At 32.1% G+C, this 20,111-nt stretch overlaps 1 protein-coding gene across 1 annotated transcript; it reads right to left on the reverse strand.

Annotated features, from left to right (window-relative positions):
• Nucleotides 1-262: 262 nt before the first annotated feature.
• LOC148601305 (uncharacterized) lies at nucleotides 263-18,406 on the reverse strand. The gene is made up of 11 exons (XM_088555050.1): nucleotides 18,275-18,406; nucleotides 15,904-16,036; nucleotides 14,265-14,772; nucleotides 13,413-13,677; nucleotides 10,377-10,521; nucleotides 9,321-9,422; nucleotides 7,650-7,717; nucleotides 7,167-7,214; nucleotides 5,267-5,397; nucleotides 4,611-4,731; nucleotides 263-3,848 (listed from the first exon to the last, which is right to left on the reverse strand). The coding sequence occupies exons 2-11, from the start codon at nucleotides 16,019-16,021 to the stop codon at nucleotides 3,717-3,719; spliced, it is 1,638 nt and encodes a 545-aa protein (XP_088411176.1). The 5' UTR covers nucleotides 16,022-16,036; nucleotides 18,275-18,406; the 3' UTR covers nucleotides 263-3,716.
• Nucleotides 18,407-20,111: the final 1,705 nt, after the last annotated feature.

Consider the following 20,111-nt stretch of genomic DNA (forward strand, 5'->3'; position numbering starts at 1 on the left):
ACTTCATTTTTTTCAATAAAAAAACCTACCAAATCATAAAAGATATTTTGAACTTGAAAATGAATAGAACAAAAACCTTTGATCAATATATGAGGCCCCTTTAAAGAACCCCAAGTATAGTCGATAAAACTTGCTGTCTTGTTTTCAAACAGTGCACATGTACATCAAGTTCCTTTTTACCAGAACTGTGTTGCCTTACAGTCGGATGATAGAGGGGATCCTTTTTGGGAGATCAGCTTGTCATCAGTGAATTGACACAAAAGACATCCAAAGTATTTTATTGATCATTCAGCATACTAGAACTGCAACAATGTGTGACATGTAACTGCTGCGAACTGGGATCAATTTGATGATTATCAAAGAAATGGTAAAATTGCATCACTGTTGATATGGACAATCACAAATTACATCTACATTTTCACAGTCTAAAAAGAGTTTGGCGAAGATAACTTAATTAATATGTTTACAGTAAGAAAGAACCCAAATAGAAGTTTACATGACCTTTACTTCTCTTGCAAAAATATTTTTGTTGCAAATATTTCCACTGATTGAGGAAAATTGGTGGGAAAATGTAACATAGATACAAAAAATACAGATACAGTAAAACATATCTACCTGTCTAAACCAAACACCATTTACACTGATGATTTTGTTCAGTTTAGACAGATGTCTACACACACACACACAGGTTAAAAAAGTAATGAGTCTGACAACAGAGTGCATCAGAGGATGTCTAGACAGGTATCCAGTTTATTTGGGGTTTGGTGTAGACAAATTTTATCCTAGCAACTGATTTTAAAACATGGTTACAATATGCATTCCATGAAAACATTTATAAAGCAAAATGTATACAGGTCATAAAGAAAGTAGAACTAAAAATTCCTTAGAAGGAACAAAAAAGAAACACTCTGTAATAAAATATACAAAATTCTGCATATATAATTATACAAAATGCCTGGCAAGATTGACATATAACTTTAAAAAAAATATTAAAATAAAAAAAAAAGGTAATGATACAAGTCGTTTGAAAGATTATTGCTTTAATTTTTTACACTATAAGTACTTTAAAGAGGACAAAATATCATATTTTTTTTCAATGTATTCACTTTATAAATGTGTAACTGCTTTTCAGCATCAATTTCAACTAAAGTAATTACTTCAAAACCTTTTAAGCAGAAGTATACACACAAAACACAAAGGCAGTTATACATTACAAATTTACATGTGACAAACACCTTCAGACCTATAAACATGTGATCTCAAAAGCAGCAACTAAAAATAAACTGGTAGGTTGAAAAGTCATGTGACAAACACCTTCAGACCTATAAACATGTGATCTCAAAAGCAGCAACTAAAAATAAACTGGTAGGTTGAAAAACCTTAGTCACTTAAATCAACTATATTAATATTGGTACAAAAATATAAATTATCTTCATACATTTGAAGCATTTATCAACAGCTTGGGAATTAACATGAAAATTGGCTTGATTGATCTTCTATCACAGTCAAAAACTAAAATACTGTGAGCAAACTCACAAATTGGATACTCCCTACCTCACTTAGACTGGTAAAATTTTAAGCCCTAAAATTGGTTTTATCTCCCCTTGCAATTATCCAAAAACCCTTATCTTCTGCTAAGTACTTCTATATAATAGGCCCAACCTCCAAACCATGATGTCATGATACATTTGGATTTAGAAAGAGTTGCTCTCAACAAGAAATGAGATGGGTGATACCTACATATAACCCCAAAATTAGGGGTATAAAAAAGACATCCAAGAAAAGATTGGGAAACCCATAATAATAGAAAACAACAGCACTACCAGAAACTTCAGAAAAAGTTCCTAACAGACTGATAGCTCATTCAAATCTTATATATAAGAAAGACGTAAAAAAAAAACATTATCCTTTTGTGCTAAGTTACTTCCGCAATGTAGGTACAATACCTAAATACTTACACATAATAATTTGGTTATGACCTAATTAAGCTTTTGTAGGAAATTGTACCACGAACCTCAAAGAAGTACCAGCTGAGCTCACAAAATAAAGGGTCTTTTAAATGTGTAGCTGTGACATTTATAACCAGCTCAGCACTTTCTAGACTCACAATATAGCATTTACATGAATTTTCAAAATGTCATATCATCAAGAACAAAATATCAATTGATTTTTAAAAGAACAATACAAAGAGAACTTAAGAAGCAATAAATAGTTACATATATATATATTAAAGATTACACATGTATAGCCCAGCAAACCAAAGGAGCTAATACATTTATAACTATATGCACATTAATATATGAATTATGTAAATTAGCACTTGATATCACAACACTGAACTTGTTCGGTTTCAAATATAAAAACAAAAAACCTTTAAAAAGATTAATCTTAAGAACAAGTATAAAAAGTTCTGATTTAGCACATAATTTCATTGTATTGCACCTGTTTCAGAATATCATAGAAAACTAATAAAAATTGGCATCAAGCTTTAAGTTGCCAAATAACCAGTAACTAAGCAACCAGATTCCAGTTACCAAGCAACCATTAGTGCTCAACTTAAGCTGCAATCTTCTTGTGTCTCAATTTCAGTATATTCAAAGTAGATATACATGCAGTATACTGGGTATATCACATCACATACCCCAGGCCAAAATTTTACTGTCAATTTTGTATACAATACCTCATCACAAAAATCATGGTGTCTACATCACATAAAATACTTCTTCAAAAATATTCACTGTTAATACTGCATAAAATATTTCATGCTGAAATTTTAACAGTTATACAAGTAAATGACACGAACAATAAATACCCTGGAAATTTGGAGATTTTTAAATTGAACATTTTGGAGCCAAAACCATAACAAAAGCTGATGTTCAATACTAACCTGATAGACAGTACTTACAAATGATGGCAAAAGACAAAACATCTGCCATATGTAAAGAAACTATTTGTGTAGAAATCAGGCATTTCCTATGATTTGGGTGGCACATGGTAAATTCTATCCCACTGACTTTGATGTTCCAAAAATTGTTTACATCAGATGTACGTCAAATAGTAAAAAAGATTTTTTTAAATCAACAACGAAGAGCTCAGAAAATGATACTGAAATTCCCTAAGAAAGCGACTAAATTTTGCATAAAGTTAGACATGCTCCTTTTTTCAATGAATTTCAATGCTTTCTATGTAAATATTTCTCTTTAAATTGCAGTTAATCAAAAACTAACCATCAACTTTGAGAAAGGATGCATCTATAATATGAAATGGATGAATTTTTTTTTTAAACAAAATTTTTCATGTGCCACCCACTGCCTGGTTTTTGCTAGGACACTCTCTTAATACCCCCCCCCCCCACCAATTTTTTTAAAACTTCATGATCAATGATAGTCAATGATAGTTGATTCAGGTTTCACCTAATCTGATGAGAACATTATAAGACAATAAACCAGCAAATTGGTTTTGCATTTTTACAATTGCTCTTCAGTAACCAGTCCAATTCAAAGATTCCAAAAGATGGAATAGGACAAACCCTGTAACATTAACACCATATCCTTTAAATTTGCATGATATAAAAGTAAAATAAATAGCATAAATAGAATAAAATATATGGCTTAACAGTCTGTATCACAATATATATTTTCTGCTTATTTCCCATCCCTCTATATATCATCATGTTCATTATTTTGGTTGTTAGCTGTACCAAGGTCCATTACTGTTCACAGTTCTGTTGTCATCTTTGTGGTCATTGCTTGTATCCTTCTGGCATTGCAGTTTTTACAGAGAATGTGTTCATCCAATGGGTAACATCCGCGACCCTCAGCATCAGAAGACAGCTGCATTCCACAGTCCTAGCAAACATACATATATATAGTTTTATATATATATATATATATCAATTTTTGAGGTACTAATTTTGGCATATTTGGGTTGTCTTGTCTTACAAAAGCCAAAATTAATTCCGCCAACTTACGTACTTGGTGCACATATCACAACTCATACGCTATGCCAGAGCTTGCCAAAACTACGCAGACTTTTTGTATTGCGCTAGAACTCTAACAAACCTTGGTTCCCTTGATTACTCTTTCATCATCCAAAATTAGAAATGCTGAAATTTTGTATATTTTGCTTCAAAATTGCCAAATGTTATACCTGCCAAAATAACTCTATGTGACATGATAAAACTATATCATCATATAATTTAATTTCCTAACTATATTCTACACCTGATGTACATTGATATATCCAAAGGTAACAGAAACAATGTGTGATGTCTCTTGGCCATTTCACTATGACCATTAAACTTGACCTATGATCATGAAAATTTAAAGATATTTACATGGTCTAAGTATGTGCCAAGTTTGGTAAAAATAGTTAGACTTTGAGTGTGTTAAAATATCAGTTTTGGAAGGTAGCATTACTACATACTTCACAACTACTTTTGCAAAGGAATGAAATTCATTTCACCCTAATCCAGCAGGCAGATCACTAAAAACTCTAGATTTTCAGATGATTAATTTTTATTCCTTAAAACAAGGGCCAGTACAAGAAGCTTCTACATGAAAAACATTATTGATAATGTAAGGGAGATAATAAGAATTTTGTGTACTTACCTCACATCTGTAGCACTCAACATGGAAGCTTTTATCCATGGCAACGACCCTAACAGTCTCCTCTTGACCTTTCTTTGGCATGATTGGTTGATGACATACACAACACCTTGGGGCAAATTTCCTACAATAAAAAGAATTGTTGCAATTATATTTTTGCCAATACTAGGCTAATGTTTAAAGATTATATTTGAGTTTTAAAGCTTTTTTTTAATATTTTTATTTTTACTTCACGATTATTTTAACATTGTTGTAAACAAAATATTCATAATAACTGCGTCATTTTTGAAAGGGTAATCAAGGGAACCAAGATTGTAGCAGAAATCATACCCAGGGACAAAGACCAGACATGGAAAACAGACACAAACAACTGAATCACTGTTAGTATCTTTTTCTGTTATAAAGACTTGGTTTTTGATTGCCTGTACACAAATGTTCTTTCATTGGAAACAGAAATATTAACAGTACAATTGCCTCAATTTGTCGAAAAACTTGTTTTCAGCTACTACATGCATTAGTCTCAATCTTCAATTCCAATAATATTTTATGTACATGTATACTTAAACTTGTTCACTAAATTATTCCAATTAAAAACTGACCATTTCCAGAAGGATAACTTTTTTCTCAGATAGGCAACCTATTTATTTCTATTGACTTACTTGTGAAAATCTTCAATGCAATGAATCTGACTTGTAGCATCTACAGTAAAAGGAATGCCATCTAAACTCTTTCCACACACCACACAAACAAAGCAATCAGGATGGTATGGCTTCCCTGTTGCTCGTAATAACTGTAACAAATATACATACATGTATGTAGCGGAAACTAAAAAAGCCATTGTTTTAAAATACTCTTAATAACTGTAATAAACTAGCACATACAGTGGAAACTAAAATAGTCACAGTTTTAAAATATTTTACTCATAAACTGATTCCTTAAGGAGGCAGACCTAAGGTAAGGGAAATAACTCTTACAAATCATTGGAACATTGCATTCAGGATCTTTATATCAATCTCATGAAAGCATCAAAGTAACTTGGATTGATTTCATCTTGTTCCAAATGAAAGCTTAATAGGTTTGGTGAAATTGAATATGATACAAACACATCACTGATTTCAAGAGTTATGTCCCTTAACCAAGGTCTACTTCCTTAATTATTAGATTCAATGTTGTTCAATCTACTGGTGTATTTTGCATGTCCACTCCAGCTTGAAAGCTTGTTTTTAATGACATTTATGTCTTTTAAGAAAAAGAAAAAAAATCCTTTGGTGTAAATAACTCATTTTGTATCTGTGAAAAATGCTCAAATGAAAATAGGGCATAAATGAAACATTAAATGATACTCCACTGTGTAATGGTGAAAAAAAAGGGGGATGTCAAAAGTTCAAAATAGCCTCGAAAACTACATTTTGAATTTTGCTAAAAATTTAACTTATCCTGTATGGAACTAAACAACTGTGCAAAGTTTCAAATCCATTTACAAGTTATCATTTGGAAACTGTTGGGGGCTGATAGATTGATGGACAACTTTTTGGAGGGTATCACACCTTGCTACTTCATGTGGTGGTGTATGAAAACTAGTTCAAATATGGCCCTACGATTCATAATATAGTGAAAATATCAATGGTAATTGTGTTTCAGTTGACATGTTTCCCCTAATAATGATTTATATATGAGAATCACATGGCTATCATATGTAAATTATTACATGATTCTCATATGCATATAGCAATGAGTAATTATCTAGTGGCACAGTTGGGTGTGTAAGCAATAAGACCAAATTAGGGGCAATTTACACTTCATGAACTGTGAAGCATTTTATGAACAAGCATAAATTGTTCAAACGGTTGTTTATGTAAGCATGAGAATCAAGAGCAGTATAATACTACAGTCAATCATGTTGGTCTTTCCCACTTGCATTAATTACCATTGGACATGACTGGTACTTTTAGCCGCCAGTCTGGTAAAATTTGTGTGATTTCCGGACCAGATGTCCGGTACTTTTTTTTTATTAAACACGCCTCAACTGGAACTTCTGGTTTAAAGATGGCGACTGAATCAAGGCAAATTTAAATTGGATCAGGGAAATGATTTCGGTCCAGCAGATAATGGTTCGGTCCAACAGATTTTGTTAGGTTGCCGGACCAAATGTCCAACCGGTTGAAAAATGATTTCGCCAGGTCTGTCTTTGTAAGAATCATACAAATTCTAATAAGTGATACACCCCAAAAGAGGCTACAAATTTTTGTGATTAAGTTGCTTTATAGGTCTATATGATGAAAATATATAATTATTCCGTTTATTCATTCCAATCTGTCTGCTCTTGGGAGATAATCCACATTGAAAATTCAACAGTTTCTATTGTATTTTAGTGTCATTTACAGAGTTATCTCCCTTAATTTTGAATTCTACAGTATATTCAATATAATTTTTATCTCCTGAGAAAAAGGGTTTTATTGAAAGCCACATGCTACTTTCTGTTTACTGTAACATTTTAAACCATGAATCACACTTTGCATATGGAGTGCTACTTAAAAGTAACCACATCAATCTACATACTCTGTCAGTGATTGGCTTTGAACACACTGAACATCTCTCTAAGGTGTTCTGAAAAGTAACAAAATATGTAAATGAAAACAAAAATACATGCAAGTAAGATGGCAGAGTTTAGTGTCAATTTAACCATGATCATTAAATTTCATGCAATGTGCTAAAAGAATAAAGGATACCATAAAAACTGTAAACAATGAAAATTTGTATGATCATTTTTATCAGTTTTTCTATTTAATTCGCCTCCTTCCAGTTTTAAATTCACTATCATATGTCAAATTATATCAAACATCTTTAATTTTGTATGACACAGACATCACAAATTTAAATTTGCTACTAAAATTTCCAAGTACTGTTTCTAAAATTAAACAAATATATTAGTGGAATTTAGTAGGCCATGTTATTTTTTTTCAGTCATCAGAAGTGAATATTTGATTTCTTGCCAAATGATATGAAAAGCGTTTTCCGATTCCTGACTAGATGTATACTTACTATGTAGCAGGCTTCACAGAAAGGCTTGTTGTCCAAAGAATAGAATTGTTTTCCAGTTAACATTGTCCCTGTAATAGAATAACAAATTAAATTGAAAATTTGTTATCAACAAATTAAGAACTTGGAAGCTGTGTCTACATAGCTAAGAGGAAGTAACTATGTTAATGTTTGTTTGTTTGTTGGGGTTTAACGTCCGAGCAGCAATATTTCAGCTATATTCAGACAATGAACATGAAATGATAAAAAAAAGGATGGGTCACAAGGACAACAGAGTCGACAAATTTTGATTGCCACTAGAAAAAGGGGGGATGGGTAAGGTCAGGCAATTTAGCCTCCTGTGGCGGAGCGCAAAGGTTCCTACTCCTATTGAATACCATAGCAGGGTTCTTTAATGTGCGAGGAACGTGGCATCTTTCCCAACACGGTGCACCACTATGGTTTGCGGTCACGTTTTCCGTATTATAGCCTGACAACCCCAGTATGTAACATGCCAGGGGTACCCCATTCCACCACCTGGGGCACATATCCCAGTTGCTCTGTGGACAGAGCGCCTAACCCCCGGCTAGGTTTCTGAGCACTATTTAGTCGCCTTTTACGACAAGCTTAGCGCTGCTGCAGGCCTATTCTTTTAAACAACCAGACCTGCACGGGGAAGTAACTATGTTAAGACCATTTATTTAGTATTATATCATGTAAATGTTTACTAGCTATATTGTCCATTTGAGTTTAATTAATCTACAGAAAAAAAATCTTAAAAGCTCATTATTCAAAATAGTATATACAAACTCTGGGAAATATTTTCAGTATTTTATCTAAATGAATAAAACCTAAATGTAATTTCCCTTTTTACAAATTTTTATTATTTTTTGTATGCCTTAGTATTGTAAGAGCTTTTTGAATATTCAGGTGAACAACTAAGTCATGTGACATCATCAAATTTGAATATCTAAAGGTGTCAATTAAACATCACAAAACATTCTTTGTAATCCTGTATTGATACCTATAGATATTCAAATTACTTGAAGTGACCTAGTTTTATTATGTAGCCTGAGCACATGGCTTTTTGTTTATATTTACATCAAATAATCAAATACCGGTAGCTGTTCCAACATTCATACAGACAGATTATATTCAAATAATTAAAATCAAAATTGCATAAAGCCTAATGGGAATTTCTTAGGTCTGTCGAGATAATATTCTGAAAATATTTTTCAGTTTGTATGCACTATAGAAAACCAAATGCTGACTATACTAAAAGATTTTTTTCAATTAATGAAAAAGATATCTGTTTTTGATATAACTGTCTCCAGGGCAGATCATAATTTATTAACCAATAGAGGTGTATGCTCTTGAAGCCTTGCTGTCAAATTTTCTGTTATGACTTAAAAACAATTCTTTGTATATCTACACAATACATTATGTAAGAAATACCAAAATTCATACAGGTAGAACAAGATACATGGTACACCTGTTCCTGGAGAGTACATCCACTACTCTCACCAGTAACTTACCACAATCCATACAGGTAGAACAAGATACATGGTACACCTTTTCCTGGGCAGCACATCCATTACTCTCACCAGTAACTTACCACAATCCATACAGGTATAACAAGATACATGGTACACCTGTTTCTGGGCAGTACATCCATTACTATCACCAGTAACTTACCACAATCCATACAGGTAAAACAAGATACATGGTACACCTGTTCCTGGGCAGTACATCCATTGGTCTCACCGATAACTTTCTGATTACAGCGACAACATATTCCTAAAAATAAAATTTACAAATAAATTTGACTCTCATTTTCTTCAGCTAGGATGGCTACAATTTTCAGTAAATTTTGTAAGGCTGCATGAGTTGAAAGAAGATAATTTTACACTATTGTCTTGCTGATAGTTGTCATTTTTATTAGTTTTCTGGATTACATGAAGAGCTTCTGGTTTTTTATATGAGTAAATCCAAAGGTCATTTTTATCATCTGTCAGGTCTATTTCAAATTAACTGTATTTAAAAATCTATTCAATCAAGAATAAAAAAAAAACCAACTTTTTATGTAACAATATCCAATATGAATATATGTACATAATATATCAAAGATTTTGCTTATTTTACACAATAAGACAATAACTGCAAAGTTATTATTGAAAATTCTGGGTAAACTTACATTTTGTGCGAACAAAAAAAAAAACGCTTAACAATCTGGGAGCTATTAATATTAATTATTGATAATTATCTCCAAATAACGTGGGTGTATAATAAAGCTTGACTGCACTGATTTAACATGTATAAAGATGCAATTAATAATACATGTACATGTAATAACACTATTTAATGAAGCAGAAACTTAATTTCATGCTATGTATTTCAGAGTACTAACTTCCAGGATTAAAGCAAGTAATTATTAAGAAGTGTTTAGAACCATAGATATGTGAAGGTGTTAAGACAATGTTCTGTAAATTTTATGTCTTTACGACTTTAGTGAATAGAAGTTTCATTTAAGGAATGACTATTATATTTTTTTCGGTCTATGAAGAAATAAACGCAATCATGTGGTGCACACTAAATAACCTGCATAGCAGGTTATTTTCAAGTTTTAATCACGGGCATTGAAAAATTTGGTCTATGGATGATGGAAACAGTTTTTTATCCAATCAGAAAGCATACTGCTTCCGAAATTAAATTATGTGAAAATAATTGGAGTTTAAAGTAACAATAAGTTACCATAAAAGTCTGGGTCACTAGAGGAAGTCATGTTTTCCATCAGTAAACTAGTTAAAGCATCAACTTCTGCTTCCTTACTGGGTCCCTGTTGACCTGTGGTGGCTGGTGGTACTTGGGGACCTGGTACAGGTCTGGTTCCATCATCCTAAAACGAGATAAATGGAACGAATATAATTTCAACTGTATGATAATGAAAGGATTTCCTGATAATTCTGTATAATTTCTAGTCTTTCCCCTGTTAGTGTAAGGATGAAATGATTCATTACGATATAGATGTATCATGGTACTTCTGGTCACAATACGATACAGTAAACTTGACTGAGGTTTCAATACATACCTTTAATGTTACAAGTCAAAATTTGTATCACATGCTGCATCAACCCAGACTCCTATATTATCCCAAGGGTCACTGACCTCAGGGTCATATAAATGAAGGTCAAGGGTTGATACTACATGTGACACAGATTTTGACATGTCATGTTCATTATATCACATATTTTAAGTGTGTTCTGTGTAGGGGTGCAATATAGGGTATGTGACATAGGTCTAGGTGTCTGATATAGGGTTTGCAATATAGGTCTAGAGGTGTAATATACATTTGTAGGGTATGTGCTATAGGGTCCAAAAAAACACATATAATGCATATACAAAAGAGGTATATTTTTATCTTAATATATGATATAATATGATACAGGTCATAATAAAACTTTTTTTCAAACAACTGAGGAAATTACTATGTAAGTAGTAAAGTAGGACATGTCTAGTGAGAAAAAAATCCATTAATCTTTGTTAAAATCAAATTATAGACAAAGAATAAAACTTGGCTTCAACAAATTCTTCATTTTTAAATCTGTTGAATATTTTGTATTCCAAATTGAAGAAAATACATAGGACAGCCGATGTGTATTGAATTGACACCTTTCAGCTTCTATCACATGTATTGTGAGGCAGGTGTATCATTGTAGCCCTAACCTTGAGTGGGTTAAATTAATAACAGTTAACCTGTTACATATACATAACATAACATAATCACTTTCCAGTAATGTTTGGTTATTCCAAAAATTTGTGAAAGTGTAGGGTAAGATTATATCATTTCACATGCATTATTAAGTAGCTGTCTTTGTAAGAATCATGCAAAATCTGAAAAATGTGACACACCCCAAAAAAGGCTACATATTTTCATTTTTGTAATTGAGTAGTTTTATGGGTCTATACTATGAAATGAGTAATTATTCATTCAAATCTGCCTGCTCTTCGTAGATTATCAACATTGAAAATCCATTAGAATCTATTGTATCTGAGTGTCATCTACAGAGTTATTTCCCTTAATTTTGAAATCTACAGTGCATTCTATAAAATTTTATATCCTAAGAACACAGGTTATATGAAAAACTGAATGTCAATTTCTGTTTACTATGGTAATTCAAACAAAATATCAAAAATAAAAATATGTAGGCTTTTTATCAATGAATCACATTTTGCATGAATCTTAGCTGGAGTGCTACTTAACACTTTGTCATATGTTATCAGGATTTTATCAATACAAAAACCTTTCATACACACAGTACATGCTATTTTTTTCTAATATGGCGGGTTACATCTGCTTTGTAAACAAAGTAGGTCTCTAAATAGTGTAAAACCCTGCTTGCACTTGTACAAACATTGTAATGAATGGATCACTTTTCATTGTATTCATCGATTGTAATCATTTTCTAATTATGAAAGCAACAAAGTCAATAATACTTCTTACGAAATGCCTCTACTCTATTATGATCTTAGCATACTACATAAGAAAACATAGAAATATCTGTGTTAGGCTATTCTATCAACACTCCCATGTAAAAACAGGTGTAAAATGTATTGTATAAGTAAACAAATACATATGGCTTCATAACCAGTACCACCTTTGAAGATTGGTTGAATTATTAATAACCAGGTTTTAAATTATAAAACAATTTACTATAGAGAGGAACCAAATCAAGAACCTGATGATTCCATTGGCAATGAATGTGTTCAAAATACCAGTTGACTGTATGACGGTTTCGGCAACAGGGATTTCAGTCAAGCATTGAAGGATGTGATCATGCTAACAAATCAACATTGAAATGTCATTCACAAAGAAGGAAATAAGTTTCAGAGGACTGTGATTTGTTAATATTTTGTTAGACCAACCTTAGTGACCTATCATGGCATTTCCACCATGAATGAATGACCTACATCCATGTCACATGTAATGTTGTGACACGATTCTGTTGGATTGTTTATTTGTAAATGATGTTCAATTTTCATTTTTGTAATTATAAATGTTACTCCTTAGAATATATCTGTAATTATATATATAAATGAATTTAAATTTAATTGCTGAAACAGCTGAAATGATTGTATCTTATTGTAAATAAATAATAGAGGGAGGTAATTGGAAGAGCCAAATATTATGTGTTCCTAAGGAGCGCCTCACTGACAAAAAAGATTTTTTTATCATGTTAGAAAAGAAGTAATTTTATTTTGCTGATGCTTAGTGAAAAATATAGTGCCCATCCATGTTAAAATAAGCATAAAGCCCAGCATCCTGGGATTTTTCCTAAGTTAATTTGCAGTGTGAAGTATTAAATTATACAAATAGAAATACTGTGATGAAGTTCACTTAGGGCTGTTCCACTTAAATCTGCATGGGAAGGAGGGATGTTGATTTTTTATTTTTTTTTTATATTGGTGGGGGTGGTTCTTCTACAAATTGTGTCTCTCCTCCTCATGTAAATTTAAATGGAACAGCCCTTAAAGAACAACCATGCTTCACATGTAATTCAATCAAGATTAACACTTAAATACATAAGATATATTGTGTATCTTCCTTTATGCACATCTAAAATGATGTTTAACTATCAAATAAAAAGATATTTTCATACATTTTCATCATAATCCATTAAGCGCTTTTAGAGCATTTGTGCTTATAAAATTTTACACATAAGAACTTGAAGTTGGATATCTCACTTAGCAAACATACAACAGTTAAAGCAGTACTTATTTGATGCTTACATATCTAGGAGAGAATCCAGCTGATCCACCACTGAGCTGACGTACCCTTTCTCCACTGTTCTGTCTTGTATAATACTGATTGGTTGATGGCTGATTTGGTGAATACTGATATTGATTAGGTGAACCACTAGGTTGATTTGGTGAGTACTGATATTGGTTTGGTGAACTACTAGTCTGATTTGGTGAGTACTGATATTGGTTGGGTGATGAGCCAGGTTGAGTTTGTGGCGACTGGTACTGAAATGATGGAGAGTTGCTGGAAGGCCTGTTCATTGAAAAAAAAAACCAAAAAAAACTAAGAAACATACACAATGCTGTTTCTACATTCTAACTCTAGACTCCTTTAATAGAGTGAATAAGAAATTCAATTTAACAAAAATCATACTTTATTATGATTGCTTTTTGTATGTGTAACAACCATTAATTCATGTCTGGTCCAAATTTTTTTCCTCACATTAATCATACAAGAGATTTGAAGTATTCATTATTATTAGTAATAACTCAAGATGAATAAAGGCAGATCATTTGTTTAAATGTAATCTCAATTACCATACTCATGTAAACCGTGAACAACTAATTTTTGTTCTTATGTTCTATTTATGGAATCCCAACACAGTAATTTGGATTTTAACTTTGAAAATGAACCAATTTAAAGATATTAAGAATTTTAATGAGCCATTAATCATCTTTGTAAAAAAGTCTTATTTATTGGGACATTATTTTCTGTTCCTCTAATATGAATCACGGCCTACGAACACCAGACATAATTCTACAAGGCCATACAAAAGTTCTACCATAAAATCTTAAACAATAAAAGAGAAATTCAATTTTAACAAGTATTTCATTCTCTACCTGTTATACACATCGGCACTCCTAATGTTTGGTTTAGCATAAATGGGTGGTTCTTGTGGCGCAGGAGAAGAACCAGTATAAGCAGACTGGATTGACTCTAAATTAGCATAGTTACTCTTCTGTTGATTTGATGGTGAGTTTCCAGAGTAACGTCTATGTCTTTCATCTGACTGAAAGGTGTTCTCTATGGGGGATTCTGTCCTATATTCTGATCTCTGAGCAGACTGGAATCCTCCTGAAGAGGGAGAGAACTGGTTCCCTCCATATGACTGACCTTGTGAACTGTAGGAACTTTGATTGTACTCAGTCGTCACATGGATGGGTGATGTCACATCTCGACCATCGTATCCTGAAGATTGAGGTGGAGGAGGAAAATCCTCCTCCTGGTAACCTCTTCCAGTATCTGGTGGAGGAGGAGGTGGAAAACTATGATCTTCAGTGTAAATAGTCTGAGGAGGTGGTGGAGGAAAGTCCTCAGTCCTCTGGAACTGTCGGTATGTACTTCCGCCTGCAATAATAGACTTTGCAATGAAAGATAAACCATTACTTTCCATTATTGCTATTACATGTATATGAGCTTCAATTGATTTTAATAAAGAATTCAGGACAATGTCTAAGTTTTAAAAAATATTTTCAAGATTTCCTTCATACCTTTAGATTAAAAATTTGTTTAAAACATTTCAAGATACACAAAGGTAAGAGTCCAACACCCATAGTACTAAATTATATAACTTAATCACACCTAGGTACATGTATGGCGCACATGCACATTCATGAAAATATAGTATTACAGTGGATTCCGCTTAATTGCATAGCGATATGCGATTAAGTGGAGTCGACTGTATTAAGTAGTGCCCCATAATTACATATTTCATAGTATAGACCCATAAAACAACTTAATTACAAAATTAAAAATATGTAGCCTATTTTGGGGTGTATCACATTTTTCAGATTTTGCATGATTCTTACAAAGACTACTACTTAAGTTTCTTTTGTTTTGGCCTAGTTATAAAAATATTTATGCCAAAGGCCAATGAAGCTGACAAGCACCTTTAATCAGGGAACTATGAAAAAAGTCAGGTAATAAAACATTTATTAATTATTCAGTCTATGTATATTAGCCTGGGGACAACTGTTTGGTCCTGGGTTATCTTAACTGTCTACTCATTTCATATATTACAGTTTTCAACTTACATGTATATATGCTAACAAACCGAAGCTAATTAATAATTCAATTATTCATTGTTATTGTTACATACATGTTATTTGTTATCATTCACATTTTTAAAGATCCCTTCACAATCAAATGTAACTTTAACAGGATTGGTATGACATACTTTTTATACATACATGTACTAATTAAATATTTTTCAATATGATTATTTGCAGTTTATTAAAAAAAACAAACAAACAAAAACAAAAATAATTCTGCATTATTTGATTCCCTAAGATCCAGGATTCAATTCTTGTTCCTTTTTACTTTCATTTCAACCCTTAAAAAACATTTTTTTTACATGTGTATTTCATCATGTGCACCACTGATAAATTGATTAGAAACTATGAAAAATTCAGGATCTTCCATTCTTGAAAGTAATTTCGAACCCCTGTCCCTCATTAGAGTAGATGTGATAAGTTTTACCTGGTCTGAAAGGTTTTGGGGAAGAATTTTGTATTTTAGGTTTTGGGGCAACAGCTGGTGGAATCTTTTTCTGAGGCTCTGATATTATAAGCTGGCGAAACTGTCCATCTAATGACATCTTTTATTCTGTTATCTGGAAAATAAGGCAAACTCATCACTGAGTTGGTTATTTGCATTTTAAAAAATATTAAAACTCACAATATCTGACACATATACATTTGTACAAATGTATTCCTACATACAATGTATAATGATGTATGTCCTGTAAGAAAAGTTACTGGTACATCATGTACATTGTAATATGATCTTTCATGCATTTTGACTTCTTGCAATGACCTTTTCCTGTGGCAACAAATAAACAAAATATTGGAAAGAAATACATGTATAACAAACTTCATTTTGGGTAATTTTTTATATATTACATTACTGGATTAACTACAAATGAGGCTCTGTAAAAATCTAAGCAGACTTATGACCATTGGACTAATGACTGTCACACTAAGTTTATGCTCAGCATCACATACATGTACATGTTTGTACATGTACATACACTGTACATATATGTAAGACAATGTTCAAACTTAAAAAAAAAAAAAAATTGATTTACAACTTATTGCCGCTAAAATTGTGTTAAATCATTTGTACATTAGTATCACAAAACAGTTTTTCCATTAAATTTGAACTGTTCTAATCAGACTACATTTAAATCAAGCATCACAATATCCACATTGTCAAATCGATCATGACTCTGTTACCAAGATGATTTTCAGTTGTTGGTTATTTGACCAAAACCATACACTATCGCAAGATTTTGTGTCAAAAAATCTTCTGAAGGTTATCATTCACACCATTTGTTTTTTCATTTTCAAATTTGTTGGAGATTACATTTTTGTCACCACACAGAAATTGAAAAATACTGGTAGTCATGACAGTGATCAGTATTTGTCAACTATCAGCACTAAAGCAAAAAAAATGGTGGAATTACAATGGGATTTCTCATCAAGAATTATAAAATTGTTTTAACTAAGGATATGAACTGTGAGTACTGATGATTGGATTCAGTAAACAGAGACACGTGTAACGAATAAAATGAAAGACAACTCTGCTTCTGTCATACAACTGCTAAGGGAAATTATGGTTAAATCAATAATGGACATAATCTGATGTCAGGTGCAATGTCTGAAATTATTCAGGGCTCTAGGATTCTCATTTCGTGTCACCCATGGAAAGTAGATTTTACGAACGGAGAAGAGCTTTTTCTAGTGTGACCTACCTGTGGGAGAGTAATTAATGTACAAATGTATCAGAGAAAGGTTTATTATAGAAAGCAATTGCTTTCCCAGCTGTTCAAATGTCGTTTTTGCTTTTTTGGTTTTTTTTTGGTCAAGAACACTTTGATAGTAAAAAAACTGGGCACCAAGTGGTTAAAAAATATGGATGTAAACTTGTGTTGAAATAAGGAACCAGACTGCTTTCAGGTGTTTTCCATACTGAGAACCAAAAACCATGCTAGTTCCATAAGAAAAATATGAAACTCTGAATTGGAAACAGAAAGCAATTACATATGTAGGTGATTGTTTAGACATTGAAAAAAAGTTATTACATGCATATCTTGATTTTGTAAGAAAATAATCAATAACCCAAAAAATTGTAAGCTTGGAAATGGGGGATATGTTAACAGATAACAAAAGAGTTAAACTGGGATTTTAAAAACTTTGATTTATTTAAGTACTTTCTCCTAAAGAAAATCGGGGAAAGTGCAATATGAATGGGAAAGTGATTTTTACATCTTCACTTCAACTAGAGCACAATTTAACTGTCAAATTTCTGTCTGTTGGAACTGTGTGAGAGGACTCCAATCAAAAGGCTGAAATCAAAATCCTACAAGTGCAATTTTCATGATATGAAGAATTTAACAGCATCGACCATCATTCGCGAATGCTGAAATGTATCTATTGGGTGACTAATAAGCAATTAAATGGATTAAATATACACCCCAAAGACTACCGGCAATCAATGTCAAAGTTAACTATGAATGACTAGTTGTAAATTTGTGATGCTTCACAGTTTACCTGCCCCTTGACTTGTTTGACACTTTTAAATTACAGACTTCAGTGTTTATAAAATCGAAGTGGCAAATTAGTTAGAAAAATGTTCGTTATTTCTAAAGATGATTCATCAATGGCCATATGACTACAGTACCTAAATCACTACATCCTTAAGTAGATGTAGCTAGAAGATCCCACAACCTATCCTTATTTTCACAAAAATACCAAAGGATCTATATCAAAATTACACAGTTACAAAGTAAAGAAACTCAATAACTGGATTCATTCAGCATAAACAGACAGTAAGCCCTCAAACTGCATACCTTCTTCCTTTAAACAATAAGAAATCACAAAAGTATTAATCTTAACTTGCTGTTTGACTGCAAAGGATGTAATTTTCGAATGATTCACTTTACAATGTTGTTGTTTCCATATAAGGAAAGGCAAGTTCCTAAACGTCATTTCCGAAACATGTTTTTTTCTTCTTCAATTAATGAATACAATTTCGTGCGAATAATGTAATTTTCGGAACGCCTTTGGTATCATTTTAAATTTAACTGGTGAATGTTATGTGTTTTGTGTGCACATTTAATCAAGTCTATAGTAACAAAAGTTGAAATGGAAAATTATTGACTGCATGTGACGCGTCCAGTCGATCAAGTTCGGTCCATCTCTGAAACATGGAAAATCACAGGGACCGTGGCACAGATATACAAGAGGACTGACATCCAATATATAGGAAAAATATAAATTACAATAAGCACAAACAAACAAAATTACAGATATATCTTTACAACAAGTATTCGCCAAAATAACAATAAGAAAAAAATAGCACTGTATATTTCTTCTCAGACTATAATTAATAAAATATGTGATTACAACCGAACATAATTAATTTTTCCCGCAATTATATTCAAATTTGTAAATACAAAGATACCAATCATATTGCAAATTTCGATATGCTGTGTATACACGTGTTTCAAATAGTAACCTGTCATCAGCAGCATTAGAATCAAATATGTAGGAAGACCTTTAATCCAAAAATCAATTGTATACGAGAAGCACTCAAAACAAAAACTACCAAGACAAGAAGCCAAATCCATTGCTGAGAGGTTCTACCACGTGCAATACAAGGAATGAAGCATCAGGTATTTTGAAATTTGTAATACTGCAATTTTTTTGATAAATATAATGAATAAAATTCTATTTGATTCGAGAACAGACAAGTCTGACTACTGGCCATACGTTGATACATGTGTATCAAAAATACCAAAGGATCTATCTCAAAATTACACAGTTACAAAGTTAAGGAACTCAATTATTGGACTCATTCAGCATAAATAGAAAGTAAGCCATATACCCTCGGGACCTTTGGTCCACCTGTAGTGGCATCGACCCAATGGTTAATAAATACAAAGAACACCATACATGTAGATACGGTCCGTGCGAGACCCGACAGGGTAGTCAAGGACGTTAAAAACTCCCTTAGTTAGTCATGTAGATTACAAAATCACGTTTTGTTTCAAGGAGTAACATCTCATCAGCATCAAGTATGCCTATAATAGTGTAAAATAAATTAACTTTAGGAAATCAAAATTGAAATTTCAAAGTCACAAATGACTAGCTCCTATTTTATCATAGACCTGTAATTAAAAAGATTTGTAACTATTTGAAATCTCAAATTAACACGCGACGTACTTATAAAATCAACAATAACAACAATGACTTTTAATGATAATATTTAAAAAAAAAAGTACTGCCAAAATTGAAATAAAACTTTCAGTAACCCTTGTACGATATCGTAGCTTCATGTTCACTCCACATTTTTCATTCTACTGAAACAAAAAAGTATTGCAACTGGTTACCTACATCCGATTTATACGGAAAAAAAATCAAATTGAATTCATTATTTTCACAATAACCTATCACAACTTTTTGTTTTGCATTTAAGAATGAATTAATTAAATAAGAACTTTATAGTTTCATATTTTAACGTCTGGGCGTCTGCTGGGTATTTTATATCGTTTCATCAAAAGGGGAAAAAGTAGTTTAATAAATAAGTGGAAAGGTCAGAGAATCTTGTTCTTCGTCGCGTGATAATTGTATCAATAAACTGGCTAATAGTAACAAATTTTTTTATCTCTTTATTATAGGTCTCTG

The sequence above is a fragment of the Perna viridis genome, chromosome 12, assembly GCF_037379345.1.
Source record: "Perna viridis isolate PV_CMFRI_1.1 ecotype Kerala chromosome 12, ASM3737934v1, whole genome shotgun sequence".
NCBI lineage: Eukaryota > Metazoa > Mollusca > Bivalvia > Mytilida > Mytilidae > Perna > Perna viridis.